Source organism: Rattus norvegicus, chromosome 15 (genome assembly GCF_021556685.1).
Source record: "Rattus norvegicus strain SHRSP/BbbUtx chromosome 15, alternate assembly SHRSP_T2T, whole genome shotgun sequence".
NCBI classification, from domain to species: Eukaryota; Metazoa; Chordata; class Mammalia; order Rodentia; family Muridae; genus Rattus; species Rattus norvegicus.
The window spans coordinates 50,606,034-50,621,568 of NC_141548.1; the positions used below are offsets into that span (position 1 = coordinate 50,606,034).

General features: G+C 47.1%; 1 protein-coding gene across 1 annotated transcript; it reads right to left on the reverse strand.

Moving 5' to 3' along the window:
- Positions 1 to 230: 230 nt before the first annotated feature.
- On the reverse strand, positions 231 to 15,462 carry Chmp7 (charged multivesicular body protein 7). Its single transcript, NM_001108872.1, has 10 exons — positions 15,069 to 15,462; positions 13,071 to 13,242; positions 4,483 to 4,668; positions 4,194 to 4,327; positions 3,380 to 3,428; positions 3,035 to 3,154; positions 2,690 to 2,788; positions 2,425 to 2,485; positions 1,816 to 1,995; positions 231 to 1,609 (listed from the first exon to the last, which is right to left on the reverse strand). Exons 1-10 carry the CDS (start codon positions 15,365 to 15,367, stop codon positions 1,557 to 1,559), a joined length of 1,353 nt encoding a protein of 450 aa, NP_001102342.1. The 5' UTR covers positions 15,368 to 15,462; the 3' UTR covers positions 231 to 1,556.
- Positions 15,463 to 15,535: the final 73 nt, after the last annotated feature.

A 15,535-nucleotide genomic window follows, 5' to 3' on the forward strand; every position in this document is an offset into this window, starting at 1 on the left:
GGCTCACAACTACCTGTAACTCCAGCTTTCAAGAGATCACATGATCCTCAGTGGGTACCTGCATGCATGTATATACACACTCACACACAATTAAAAGTATAATAAAGAAGCTAAGGCACAAAGAAGACTAATCAAGGACTCAGGGCCAGCTGAGACCCTAGCACAAACAAACAAATGAAAAGTAAAAGAAAAAAAATTGAAACCACCTAAAGAATAGGCAACAACAAAACCTGGTGTTTTTCTCTTTTAATTATTTACCAGATTAAAAAAGAAAAAATAGTGATTGTTTTTCTTCACCCCCAGTATTCCATTTGCCAAAGCCAAGTGGGAGACAGTGATTCGTGCTCCTGGCCCGAGGCAAAGTTCTCCCTTCTGCTCCATGTTACCACAAGCAGGAGGGGCAGTGCAAAGAGGTCCAGGCAGTCACCGTCCCTGGGCAGCAGACTGGCAGTGTGGCTGTCATGTTTCTTCTCCACGCTGCCAACATAGCATTCAGATCTACATCTCCTGCCTGTTCTGCAGTCCACCGAAGCACAGAGCTGCCTGCAGGAGGCAGGGGCAGGGCAGGGCAGGGCAGGCCCAAGGCAGCACACAGCAGATGCAGCAGATGCAGCAGATGCAGCAGATGCAGCAGGCGAGTGCCACCTCCTCCTATTGCACATCCTGGCTCAGGCCCCCTGCCCTGAGTGGTGGATACATGGTAAGACGCTTCCAGATCCTAACAGGGAGCCTGCCAGTTGAGTGTCAGGCTCAAGAAACAGGTAAATGTGGTGCTCGCTGTGTGGCTTGCTCCAGAAAACACATCATTTATAATGGGGCCAAATTGAGAACCCAGCTTCTTTCACACCCTGGGGCCTGGAGTTTATTTGTGTTTCTCCTGCTCAAGTTCAAAAGACAGATTGATCCTTCCCCAACCTCATCAACAGACCTGCTTCTGCCTAAGATGGAAGTGGCCGTGGCCCCCAATCACATAAGCCCCCCGGAAACCGCCATGACCCCAACATTCAGAGCCACGAATGCCCAGAGACTGAGGAAGCATGTAGAGAAACGTCTTGTGGACAGCGTTTCTCCAGACACCCGGCTGTTGGTCTCTCTGAATAAAACTCGTTTGACTCCCATTCCAATAAAGCACAGGCTAGGGGAGTGAGTGGTTTAAAAACCTTGGGAGTGGAAGGGAGGGCTGGCTTTGATGGGCCAAGCTGCAAACCTTTCACCTTCACTGGCTGGAATGAAGTTGGTGGGTGAAGACAAACCTAACAGAGCCAATGGCAAGAACTGCAGGCTATGAAGACGATGGGTCAAACACAGAACTGTATAAATTGTGGCACTATAAAGACGAGAAGGTAGGTCCATGACATCACCAGAGCACGCCTCCATAGCATGGCTTCCAGAAGTTGGATCTGTCCTGGTATGAGCGGCAGCATCCAGATATATCCAGGTGGTTCTTTCCTCCTCTTCTGACAACTTCTCAGTGTTTTTCATTAAATAACTATGTACACGCACAAAGCTGCATCTCTAATACATGAGGGTCCTTTGCTTGAATTCCTGCAATGGCTTTAGAGAGTTGGCTCCAATTGCCTTTTTGGAGATTTACTGCTTGGGACCAAACCTGCAAGAAGAAAAGATAATATTCAATAGGAAGTCCTACAACCAAAGCATCCCAAAGCTTGACCATCTGCTTCTCCATGTACATAACCACTTCTCCCTTGCAGGGTTTTGGGATCTGAGTTCTAGGGATGGAATCTGTCAGTTCTATGCCTGGCTCCTCCTATCAGCCAGAGTCACGTGTCTAGGACATGGGAAATAGCTCCGTACCTCCTTCTGATAAGGATAGTTTCTCAAGTTCAGCTTCAAGTTCAGCATCCAAGATCCTAGGCTTAGGCACACTGTTGGTATAAAGCGTCTCATGGGGGTTTTCGAGCAGGTCCAAAGGTTCTTTGGTGGTGTCCTGAAGGAGGATGTCCAACTCCTTCTCCAGTTCCTCACTGTCAAAATCTGGGAGAGAGAAGGCGCATTAGCCCCAGGAGAGAAATGGACCTATATGCCTAAGGACAGCTTGGCTTTCACAGCCCAGCAGCACCTTTGCAGGTCAGCAGCCACATGCGGCATGAGGCAAAGGGTACCTTAGGCAGATATTCTCTCTATAAGCAGAGCTGGGCTGTCAGATGGGTATGGTCCACTGATCCCAGGAAACTGGCCCTGCCTTCCCTGTGCCCTGAGAGAGGACTGCTGGTCAGAAGCTTTATCAGTATGGAGAAGGAGTACAGAGGACCCTCAGAATAGCTGTCAGGGAGAGAACATCAATTCCCTCCAACTACCCATGCAGATGAGCCTCAGAGAAGGGTCAAGTTCATGATCAGACCTGTCCTGGCCTAGGAAGTGAGGTCTCTCAGAAAGGAGGGAAGAGTCTCCTTGTCAACTCACCTAAACCATTGGTTACCCCACCAGCTAGAGTCTGAGAAACTTCATCCTGCGTGTCACACAGCTGTAAGACACAAACATAAAGAAGGGAATGGTGGCTCTGGGCAGCTCAAAGCCTTGGGGTAATACTCAGGACTACAGAGATCTGATAGTCAAGGAATGGTTCCTTTCAGGTACGAGGCTGAGTCAAGTTTGGAAAAGAGGCTCAAAGTAAGTCAACCACGTTCTCTACAACTCCTTTCTCATGAACTCTCCCAGGCCCCTGTACCTCCTGGATCTGATCCACAAGGCTCTCTGCCTTCTCCACTGTGACATCCTTCATGGAGAGTTTCAAGGCTCCCACACCAGCTTGGTAGGCATTAAAAACCTAAAGAGAAGACCAAGTTATTTGTGCAACATTTATCAAAATACAACCTTGTTTCATCACCAAAGCTGGCTTTGGGCTTGGCCACCCAAGGTCAATTCACCTCACACCCATAGAAGTTAAACTTCCCAACCAGAAAGAGAACCCAGCCACACCCTGGAAGAACCCAGGATGCCCTGAAACAGCAGGCACAAGGGAGGGAGTCAGTGTGGGAGACTGGGACCAGAGGGCACGGAGGGGCGTGGCTACCATCTGGTCTGTCTGCGAGGCATAGATGCGATCCAGGATGCCTTGAACAGTGTCCAGCTTGGCGTGCAGCGCCTCAATGCGTTTCTCTGTCCTCTGCTTGGCCTTGAGAGACCTCAGTGCCTGGCGGGTACAGAAGCAGATCAGGATGGGACATGGCAGGCCACACAGCCAGTACAAACCACAGCCACAGAACACTCCAGGCCTTCTCTCTATAAAGTAAGCTGTGGTGCCTGAGCCACCTGTAGATGCTGCTCCCTGAACCCCAATCAGACTGTTCTCTGAACCTCTGGGCCCCTGTCTCTGACAGTTGGGGATACCACTCCAAGGCTGCAGAAGGGAACCTACCAGCTGCTTCTTCCCTGCTCGGCATGCCCGGCGGGCTTCCTCTTTGCACCTGTGGAAGAACAGACGAAGAGGGCTGGGCTGTGGCAGGGTCTCAAATAATGTTCAAGGGCACTTAGTCAAAGGAGCTTCAGACCTGAAGTCAACAATCCACTAAACCTGTAGCCACAGCGATAGCCAACTACCTACTGGCAGTCTCATAGAAGCTTCAGCTCTATATGTGGCAAGGCAAAGTGATCAGTTCTGAAGGTGAGAGAATTACACACACATCTTTTCACTGAAGGCATGGGATTGATCGCTACACACTGAAGACCTTGGCCATGGCCATGCCAACACTCCTGTGATTCTTTGAGAGAAGGAGTGAAGAATTCTAATTCAGTATGCTTGTCTGCCAAACAGGAAAGCATCTGTGGCTCCTACCAAGGATGCCTATAAAAAAAGCCCAAGGGAAATGCAAGAAATCCTTAAACAGGCCCTGTGCTGGCACAGAGCTGCCTTACTATCTCCTCACAGGTAGGACACCAGGCTTCAGAAGAACATTAACGAGATGTTAACAGTTGTAATCACCAGTCAATTTTCTCCTTTACTTTCTGCTGCTTTCTTTCCTTTGAGTCTTCTGTACGGAGTACCTAGTAATTGTGTAAAGAGTAACTTTTTTTTGCAATGCTGAGAGCAAATCCATGGCTTCAATGCATACTAGATAAGCACCCTGCAAATGCAGATATACTCCTAGTGGGGTTTTGTGTTGTATTTGTTTTTTAAAAGATCCACTCACTGGGGCTCCAGAGTCAGCCAGGTAGGGAAGGAGATTGATTACCTCTCAGACTCTTGGGATAACGACTCAACCTTTTGAGAGAGGAGCTGTTCACTCTGCATCAGCTGGTAGACCCCAACATCCACGTCGTTGACAGGAGACACCTTGGCATGTGGTCCCCTGGCAAACTTCACAATCTGGGGGACAGGGACAAATTACTGCTGTCCCTACCACACAAGCTGAGAAATCCACCACCAGGCCTGGGTATATGCGTGCAGACCAACTCATTTTGAGTCCATGAAACATACACACATGCACATGCATGCACTCACGGACAGGCATGCTTCCACACCTTCTCTCCATTCTGCTCTAAGACAGTGACTCTCTTCTCCTTCTGTAGCTGCAGCAGCACGAGGTAGAAGGTTCTCTCATCTGGGCAGGAGTTGGCGCACAGAGCACTCAGTTCTGACAGAGCCACCACAGGGTGGGAGGAGAGGGGTGAGTTCTGGTACAGGCGATACACCTCCTCAGCCTTTTCCTGCAGGGAATGCAAAGAGATTCAAGGCCCTGGTTACCACTACAAGATGCATGAGCTTTGACCCTGAACTTCAGACCCAGGAGGCCAGAATGTTAAGACCGGCAAAGTACTGACCCATCCAAAGTGGCAGCTTAAAAAGCAGCCGAGGGAGATGGCTCAGTTGGTAAAGTGCCTGCTGGCAAGAAGAAGACTTGAGTTTGAATGCCCAGAACTCAGGTAAGGACCAGGCATTGCCACAGCATGTATCTGCAACCCAGCAGCGGTGTGGCCAAGACAGGCAGATACCTAGGCTCAGTGGCCAGTCAGCCTTGCCAAACAGTGAGCTCCAGATTCAGCGAGAGACTGCCGCAAAAACTAAGGTAGGCCTGTGGGATGACTGAGCAGGTGAGGGTACTTGTCCCCATTCCTGATAACTGGGACTCACATGGTAGACGGGGAAAACTGACTCACACAGACCATCTGACCATGCAGGAAAACCACAGGGCACGCGGGCGCTCACGTGGGTGTGCACACACACAAAATAAGTAAATGAAAAAATACATATAAGTAGAATGAATATAGTACACAGTACTATACCACACACACACAGGGAAAAGGGTCTGTATACTTAGACTTTGGAAGAGAGCAGTGGCTGCATGAAATAAGAGGTACAAAGTGGCAGTAGCTCCATTCATGCTTGTGCACCTGGGGCTGCATATGGCCATGTCTGTTGGGCCTGAGGCTCCTTATAGGAGGAATAAGACAGAGGGCAGAGTAGAACCTGCTGTGATCAAAAGCCAAAGCTCACTTCCAGCTTAGCCCATGACCTTACGCCTGCCAGTCTACCAGACAGATCCTCAGCTTCTTGAACACAGACTAAGAATATGATAATCCCCTTTCCATCCTGGTGTCTCCATTTATGAGGAACTGCAGATGTGCATGCTATTATGGCTGTATAAATAGTTGAAAGGAAAAACCTGTGATAGACAGGAGGAATATGCAGGCTACACTAGGGAGAAGATTAAGAAATAGAAGTGCCAAAGAACAGTGCCACTTTCCCTCCAACATGGGATTTCAGAGGGTTCTTAAACATAATTCAAAGCCCATGGATCACAATGTTGAAGGGTGAGCCATTCCTACGTGAAAGAGGTTGAGGTGTGTAAGAACAGCAGGTCCTGGCACAGAAGTGTGAGCTCACATGGTACGTGTGTGTGTGTGTGTGTGTGTGTGTGTGTGTGTGTGTGTGTGTGTCTGGGAGAAGAGAAGCATGTCAACACTGTATAAAATGAACATCACACCTTTCTTCTTTATTCTGCAGAGGACAGGTGGTTATCAAGAAGCCACGGCTGGACTGTCAGAGAACAAACAGTGACAAAGGATGGGATGAAAAGTCAGGATTAGAGGCAGGGAAGCCATTTATGCAAGAAGAGCCATCACTACCTCTCTGAAGAGGACAGCATTTAGGAAACAGAGAGATGCAGTAGATCCCAGCAAAACTTAAAGGACAAAAGTAACCACCCATGGTGTGTGAACAAGGACTGAGGTGAAAGGGAGCTTGTTTACATCTGAGGTGACTCATATATAAGACTACAGGAGACACCTGTCTCGAACACTAACATTCCACTTTGGACAAGTTGGTTTGGGGCATCTAAAGAGACACATCAGATGTGCAAGCCTGAAAGGAGACTGTAGGAGAGCCCTCAAGCTCCCAGCATACAGAGGGCATCAAGACACAAGTATGAGTGAGAAAACACAAGGAGATTCACAAGACAGTGACAAGCTTAAGGACGACCAATGTGGAAATAGTGATCTGACCCATAGGATAGCCTGGGGGGAACCAAAGAGAACCCACAGTTCCCTGTGAACAAAACCAGGGAAAGGAACCATTGTAAGAAGCAAGTGGCCAACCACATTCAAGACAGTACACAAGAGTTCAGCAAGACAGAGCCTTTAGACCAACAACCCCTCCCAGAAAGACCCACCATTCACAGCGACAATGGCTAAAAGCAGTGTGACAGCCACATACAGACTCAGTACACAGCATTAGTAAAATGGATGGAGGAAACTGGCTGTCTGGCCAAGGAAGACAGGGCTTTCCCTCACCACACAAACACAAATATTTGAGAACTGAAATGTAAATTAAAAAATAGGCACAAAGTAATTAGAATAAAAAAGAAGCTAGAAATATAGTACCCTGGTAGAGCATTTGCTTAGCACACACAAGGCTATACTTGTGGCAAAAGATACTCTTGTAAGCAGGACCAGCAATTAGTACTCAAAAGGAAAACCTGGGAGCTCTCACTGCAGACATGAAAACTTCTACATCATGAGGGTTGGCAAGGTGGCTCACCAGGTAAAAAAAAGCACCTGTTGCCAAGCAAGCCCATCATAGTTCAGTCTCCTGGATCATATGGTTGGAGGGGAAGGGACTCCTGCAAGTTGTCCTCTGACTTCCATGTGTATCCTGTAATGAGCAATTCCATACACATACACACAGATTCAGGCACACACAAACAAATGATTTTTTTTTTTTACTTGAAGGACAATCACAAATAAAACTTAAACAAGAATCTAAGGAGCAATATTTCTACCTTTGGGAATGGGGACATGGCTCAGTGGGTAGGAGCATTTGCTGCTAAAGCATGAGGACCTGAATTTGACCTCATAGCACTCACAGAGAAAACAGTCCATGGCTGACCCTCTGTAACCCTAGTGCTGTGCAGGGACGAGACTTGGGCTTGCTGGATACCAGCCTAGCTCTAGGTTCAGTGAGAGACCCTGGCTCAAGAGGACGTACACACACACACACACACACACACACACACACACACACACACACACACATTTTACATCTTTGATTCCTAATGCACAGGTATGTACAATAAAGAACTTCTACAAATTAATAAGAAAGACAGGCAATGTAGCATAAAAACAGGTAAAAGATAGAAACAGGCAATTCTTGAAAGGGCCATGTAAATGGTAGATAAGATAGGTTAAAAAAATGAGGATCTAACAAGATGGTAGTAGAGTGATTGCCAAGCAAGCCCAAGGCTCGGGGTTTGATCTCCAGCCACACATAAACATTTTTTAAAAGGTGCTAGACATATCAAAAGAAAGTAATTTAAAAGATTGGCATCAGCCAATGCTGACAAGGATGTGAAGAGCTAGCTTTCTAAGACACTCTTGATTAAAGTAAACACAAACCCCTAAAACTACAGTATTGCAGGGCTCATATCTATGAGTCCAGCGTGTCAGAGGCTGAGGCAGGATCACCACAAACTGAGACCAACTTAGACTACACTGTGAAAGTCATTTCAACACTGCACACGCGCGCGCCCGCACACACACACACACACACATACACACACACACACACACATACTCATGCACACCCCCAGGTAATTATTTTTTATGTGTGTGGTTATATGTGTTCACATGTGTGTGCACATGTATGTAGGTACTCGTGGGGGGGGTGCATGTGGAGTCCACCAGGTATATTCTGCAATCCCTCTCCATCGTAGATTTTCAAGATGGGTATATAATTCAGCTAGACTGGCTGGCTAGCAAGCCCCAGCACTCCTCCCACCTCTGCTTCCTAGCCCTGGAATTTTAAGTGCTATCCTCTGCCCATGGCTTCTTATGTGGGTGCTATGGATTCAAACCCAGGTCTGTACTTAACCAACTGAGCTACCCCACTGGTATCTAACTGGGCAATTATTTTTGTTAAACATGTAAAAGGCACAGAACTACAAAGATGGAAAAGCAAGAGAAACTGTAATGACTTAAAGTCCACTTGTGGGAACCCCTGCATAAATGGTGGTAGACAGATCTACAGATTACTGTACAGCTGTCAAAAAAGATAAGCGAGATTTACACCACATAGGACACAGAAAGATGCTCCCAACATATTAAAGCGGAAAAAAGCAAGCTATGGAGCAATTTTATTTCTAGAAAGACGATGGAGTGGATACAGGCATGTGTATATTCATTCTTCAACAAATATTTATTGACTACTAGATACTAGACATCTCCCAGGGGCCTAAAGTTCATGGGATTCCTTTTGAGAGGATGGCAGGCAATAAACAAGTACACGTGGAGCTTTTTCAGTTATCAGTAAACACTAAAAGGAAAATTAAATGTGTCTGGAGAGATGCTGGCTCAGCAGGTTAAAGAGGCTGAGTGCAAGCGCAGTGACTCAGGAACACAAGTAAAAGCCAGATTTGATGGCATGCATCTGTAACCCCCACACTCCCATATGGAGTGGGGAAATGGGCACAGGACAACTAACTAACTGCCTGCAAGTTAATGGGCCAGCCAGCCTGGAGTTCACTGGAGGGCAGAAACAAAAGGATCCTGCCTCAAAGCAAGGTGCAAGGAGGGAATCAAGTCTCAAAAGCTGTCCTCTGACCTCCACACATGCGCCATGACGATCCATATCTACACACACACACACAATCATACACATACACATCACAACACTATTGAAAACAGAGTAGTTGGTCTGTAAGAACAATGTGAGCCAGGCAGTGTTGCACATGCTTTGTTCCCAGCACTAGGGAGGCAGGCAGAGGCAGGGCTATTAAGAGAAAACCTGTCTTGAAAAACCAAAAGACCTGCCATACTGCGTATATAGCACACCCCTAGAAATGCTTCAACTTCTCAGTCCTGCCCCAGATAAGACTAGCATCTGGGGTACTCAGTCTTCATCTTGCTTAGGCTTGTGCCAGGCATAGGACATCTGGTGCACCTGCCTGAGCCTTAATGCTGAAGATACAAGGCATGAATGCTAAACCATCACAACGCAGCCAAAGTGAAGAACAGTGATGATGAACAGCCAGAGTCCCAAGCACAAAGGGTAATGAGACTGTGTCAAAGCCAACTGGTTCAAAGGTGGAAGTATTAGAACTATCTTATCCCAGATGCCTGCCACCTCTGTCTGTCTGTCTGTCTGTCTGTCTGTCTGTCTGTCTCTCTCTCTCTCTCTCTCTCTCTCTGTGTGTGTGTGTGTGTGTGTGTGTGTGAAACCATAGCGGGGCCAGCACCACCAACATGACCATGACTGGCATGCTGGTGGCATGGCATACTCTCCTGCCAAGGTTATGTGTGGAGATCAGGAAAGGTGCTAATCTATGGAAAGCAGGGAGACATGTTGTAACTGCAGATCTCAAGAGGTCTAAACCTGTGGCAATCCTGAAGAAACTGGTCAGGCCACCAGTGTCTGCAAATGGAGACAAACCAGCAGCAGCATTTTTGATGCAATGAAAAAAGGTTGGAAGAAAAGGTGTCATCACAGTTCAGGGTAGAGAAAATTGAACACAAACTGGAAACTGCTAAAAGTATCCAATTTGACCAAAGATAAATTCCTATACTCTATTCATCCCTCAAGAAGTCAAAGTGTGGATTTCAGGACACCTGTGCTCTACTGACTGAAAATAAAATTTCTAGCATCCAGCCTCCTGTCCATCCACTACCAGAGACTCGTGGCACGCTCACTGAAGATACCACAAAAAGGTTTAGGTGTGCCAAAAGCTGGTCCTCAGGTTGTAGCAGGCACAGTTCTGGCTTATAGTAAGGACTGAAAGATCAGCTTTAGGATGTGACTACAGCAGTGCCACGCTTAAAGAAGAGGAGCTGACCTTAGACTTAGAAAGCTGTAAAGGAAGGACACAGTAATCTCACCACCGATGTCAACACGGTGAGGTAAAGACAGCAGAATCACCTGGAACCTAGTTTGTACAATGTGCAGCAGCAGAAACAAGAGAAACTGCCTCAAAACAAGGTGAAAGCAGAGAACTGGCTCCCGAGAAGTTGACCTTTTGACTGTCACATATGCCATGGTGTGAACATCTGCAGTCACACATACACAAACACAAATAAAGAAATCTTTATAAAAAAAAAAAAAAAGAAAGTCTAGAAAGGCCATTGACCCCAAAAGCATTACCATACTTTTGAAAAATCTAAAGGCAGAACCAGATGAGCAACTGGCAGGGCTTACAGACAGCTGGCTGAGCTGAGCTGAGGGGTGGATATGGGACATGGAAGAGAATGAAAGGACAGTGGGAGAATGAAAGGACAGTGGGAGATGCCCGCAGTGCCACAGAAAAAGGCAGTTTGGATGCTGGGAGATGCTGTGCTCTGCTTTGGTGCATTTGAGCCTGCTGAGGGTAAGGCCGGCTGATGAAGACTGAAAATATTGCATAGAAATTATAATACTCAAAATCCCCACAACGGCCTTATCAAGAATGCAGATAATGAAGAACTCTGGATCTGTGGTACTATGCTTGGAGTTTTTGTGAACACAACAGAAAAAGAAATCATGGATCCAAGGATGCTGTAGAAAGTCACTTTACTGAATGTAGCTGGGAAGCCTCTGTTAACAGCAGTCTTTTAAAAAAAGAGGATCCTAGAACGGGTACAAGGGATGACATAGGAGAGAGAATGGGTAGTAATATGGGAGAGGGCAAATTCTAAATTCTAGAATCATAATTCACCTCTTTTTGTTTGTCTGTTTTGTTCAGACAGGGTTTTTCTATGTAGTCCTGGCTGTCCTGGGACTTGCCCTGTAGACCAGGCTGGCCTGAAATTTAGAGAGACCACCTACCTCTGCCTCCTGAGTGCTGGGGTTGAGTGAGCCACCACCGACCAGTATAATTCACCATTTTTAACGAATTGGGACAGGAAGCTCAAAGCAGGGTTCTTCAGCAATGACTTCAGAGAAGTCAGCTGAAGACAGTGACTAAGGTATAGGCTGGCAGATGCCCAAGGAAATCACAACCACCAGATGAAGTCAAAGGGAGCCTGTTGTGCAGAGGTGGGATAACTATGTTCAAAGATTGTTACAATTTCACGGCAACCTTTATAGAACAAAACTTGGTGCAACATTTTAAAAGGGCTCTTAGGATGACAGAAAGTTTGTTTAGTATTCACAAAGTTCCAAGTTCAATCCTAGGTACTGAGGAAAAAAACTCATCTGGGTCAATGAGTTAACTCAGCAGGTCAAGGCTGGAGAGCCATGTCTGAAGAGCTAGGCTCAGTCTCTGAGACCCACATGGTGGAAGGAGAGAACTACCCCTGCAAGTTGCCCTCTGACCTCCATTTGCATTAACAGTTCCCACCCTCACCACTAAACAAAATAAACATAATAAAAACTTAAAGTAACCACTGAGATCTTCACATGTAGAAATGGAAAAGGGACACACCCAAAAATAGGAAAGGGACAACAAAAAAGAAATTTTTTTGTATCTTTCTATTTTAAACAGCACAATCATGGACAATTTTGTTTTGTTTTTCTTCTTTTTGTCGAATTCCTTTGTCTAGCCTTAGGAAAATCAGTGTTCCTGACATGTTCCTCTCTATAAACACCTTTTTCTTCTCTACCCAACAAGAGAAAACAGGACTACTCATCAACATATTGAAATCAGGTGTCACCAAATAGAATGTGAAGTATCTGCTTAGTAACAGGAGGTGGTACGGCATCACTTTTGTGTCTGTTGAGCTCTTGGCCTGCTTCTCTGTGACACAGGATTAGACTGACTACATCACTTTAGAAAGTGACTATGGTTCCTGTTAGCTTCATTAAGTCCTGTGTGGAACAGGAGAGCTGTTTCATGGCTTCTCGAGGCTCTGAGGTCACATTTGTCAGCACATGGCCTGGGTAAAGGTAGCAAGTAAAGAAGCTGACTGGGCAGCAGAGAAAGAAGGGATGGCACCTGGTGGCCTCATCCAAAAAGAAGAGAGGGGACACTGATAAGCAAGCTACTGAGAAGTTGGAGGGAAAAGAAGAATCATGGGAAACCAGAGCTTAGCAAGAAGGCTGGGCTAGAGCTCACAGCAGAGCGCTCGCCCAATGCACACAAGGCCCTAGGTGCAATCCCAAGTACAATAATAAATACAATAACTTAATAATAAAATTCTGGGAATTCCTTGCCAGTAAACTAGAGACAGCAGAGCACACTCTAAACTATAGCTTATCATTAACGTCCCCAAATGTCCAGAAGTGATCAGCTGTCTGTTACTGACAACTCCTGACAGAGCTCACCCTGGAAATGTGATAATAACCCAATGAATTCATAATCCGACAAATTTCAAAGCAAAAGACGGAGTGAAGACCTGGTCCTTAGCCCCATTACTTGGCAAAGAGACAGCATTTCCCTAAGAAGGTTGTGGTGAGGGCTGGAGAGATGGCTCAGCGGTTAAGAGCACCCAACTGCTCTTCCAGAGGTCCTGAGTTCAATTCCCAGCAACCACATGGTGGCTCACAACCATCTGTAAAGAGATCCGATGCCCTCTTCTGGTATATCTGAAGGTAGCTACAGTGTACTTATATATAATAAATGAATAAATAAATCTAAAAAAAAAAAAGAAGAAGGTTGTGGTGATCCTGTCACACCCGGTGCCACCCCACCCCTCTCCTGCACACCCACCTTAAGCAGCTCCACAGCCACCAGCACCTCCTCCGCTGGAACTTTGTTATCCCCCAGCATGTTAGAAAGAGTCCACTTGAGGGGCTTCAGCAGAAAGACTCCAACCCCCCAGGAAATCCAGCTGCTGTCCACACTGGCCATGAAGTCTGATTCTCGCTGCAGCTCACCTCGACTGCAGAGAGAGAGAAAGGCATGTAAAGATGTGTAGTGGCGATGGCCTGTCCTGGTCCCTACTTACCCTTTACCCCCAGAGGCATGATATCATCACCATCACCTGTCTATTCTGTACCAGCTACCAGCAGTGTCACCTGCACTCGGTGCTCAGCCTCCTAGTCACTTAGCACCATAGATGGTATCACCAGCATGTTAACTAAAGAGGAGAATGATGATCTAAGAAGGCAAAGGCAGCCAGATGGCAACTAGTTCGTCTGGCCTCAAAAAATGCAAGTGTCCCACTAAGACAACAGAGGCCCAAAAGGCTTCACTGGGCCTATGTGGAGGTTTTCTTCTATCAAGAGGGTTGGGAACAATCAAATGAAAAACTCTGTGCATTTTGCAGACCTCAGGAAGAAGGCCAAAAGCTACACAGATTGGGGTTTTATGCTATCTCTAAGCTAGGCTGCAAGCGTGATGCATTCCCTGGCAGCAGTAACAACAGCAAACAAGTCTACTAAATGCTTGCCATGGACGGTTACTGTGAAGGGCTGTATGAAGATCCTCAAGTTCTCATGATAGACCTAGATAATTGGTCAACCTAAGGCTTACAGGTGGCAGCTGTATCCTATGCAGGCCACAGTTTGGAAAACAGTAAAGCCAGGATCTGGGCACAGCTGTGTGGCCCTTGAGCAAAGCTGTGGATGTGTAAATATCAAATCTGGACAATACCAGGCTGTTTCAAGGATCAGTAGCCAGAAGAGGTCAAGGTGTTAAAGGTCTCTGGATTTGGACAAGACTGTCCTGAATCAGGTAGCCCATTTTGGTTTTGTCCCTGGCTGACTGAACTGTTTTCCACCTCTGGCATCAGGTAAAACGTTTTCTGAAGCACATTTTCTAGAGGAGAATTTCAGAAAGGTTTCTTAGGCCAAGGTTAGGCAATGAAAGGTATTGGGAACAGCAGTAAAGAAGGGTGACCATTTAATGAGAAAGCATTACTCTAAAACAAACACAAGACCTTTGGCTCTCTCTTTATTCATTGAAAGAGACATAGTGCTAGGCTAGGCTGGGCATGATACATATAGTATAAAATACAAATGATTTAGAATTCAAAGGAAGGATCCAGTCCTGGGGTTATTCTAGCTGTGTAACCTGGAATAGGTTACTTGATCTCTCTGAGATTGTTTATTTTTAAAGATAATACCTGTACCATCTTGCCCTAAATTATTAAAAAGGCCAGAGAATGGAGTTTGACAGTATCTGAAACCATGAAGTATCGGTCACCTCTTCAAGCATGACCTGAACACTGTACCTGTCACACACACTTATCACCTTTCAGAGGCCCTTTCAGAGGCCCCCAACTACACAGTTAAACTCTCCTCTCTGGTCCAAATAATCTCAGTCCTGGACATAACAGGAAAGGTTACTTGTGCGACCTGTGCCAGAATTCTTTAGTCAAGATGTCTATAATCTCACGAGTATTCGCTCCTTAGCTCTGTTCTTTCTTAGTTCAAAGTACCCCTCTCAGAGATCTGCTGCAGAGGTAATGCAAATCTGGAGGTCCTGTTGAAGTAACTGCATAACAGGATCCCTGTTCAAGTGTCCCGCTGACACCTCTCAAGGATGGATCTCGTCTGGACCATTCTGACTATCCCAGACACTCCAACCACCCCAGTCCCTCTTTCTCTGAGTCCAGACATCCATCCGTGGAGCAGTCTCTTCATCTTCCTCCTCCTCCACCCACTGAACAAACCCTGGACGCTGAGTCTGGGCTGTCAAGGGGCAGGTCTGATGTCAGCCCGGGGGAGCCGCCCCCCGCCTCGCCCGCTCGGCCTCGGTCCTCACCGCAGCAGGTCCTGCAGCACGGTAGCCAGCCCCAACGGAACACTGCCTTTGCGCTGGAAGGCCTCCTGCAAGTCCCGCAGTCGCAAGCGCACAACCCCTTGGCGGCGGCTGTGGCTCAGCACCAACGGAGCCCAGAAGCCCATCTTGCTGTCCCAGTCGGTGCTGTTCACCTCGCGACTCCTCTTAAAAGCGGAGAACAGAAAAGACATGCGCTCCTCATCCTCCTCCCACTCGGGCGGCAGGAGGCCCGCCGGGTCTCCCCCGGTCGGGGCCTGGGCCTCCCGCTCCGGGGACCACATCGGAACCCCAGCCCCGCCAAGGAACCGAACACAAGCCTGGCCCGGGTCCCCTTCCGCCCCAGGTCCCTCTCGGCTTCCGTCCTTCCTTCACGCCCTCCTCCTCAGCCATCACGTCACCGCTGCCGCCAGTGTGATAAAAGTCTCGCAAGTCTTCAGGGCGCAGGCGTA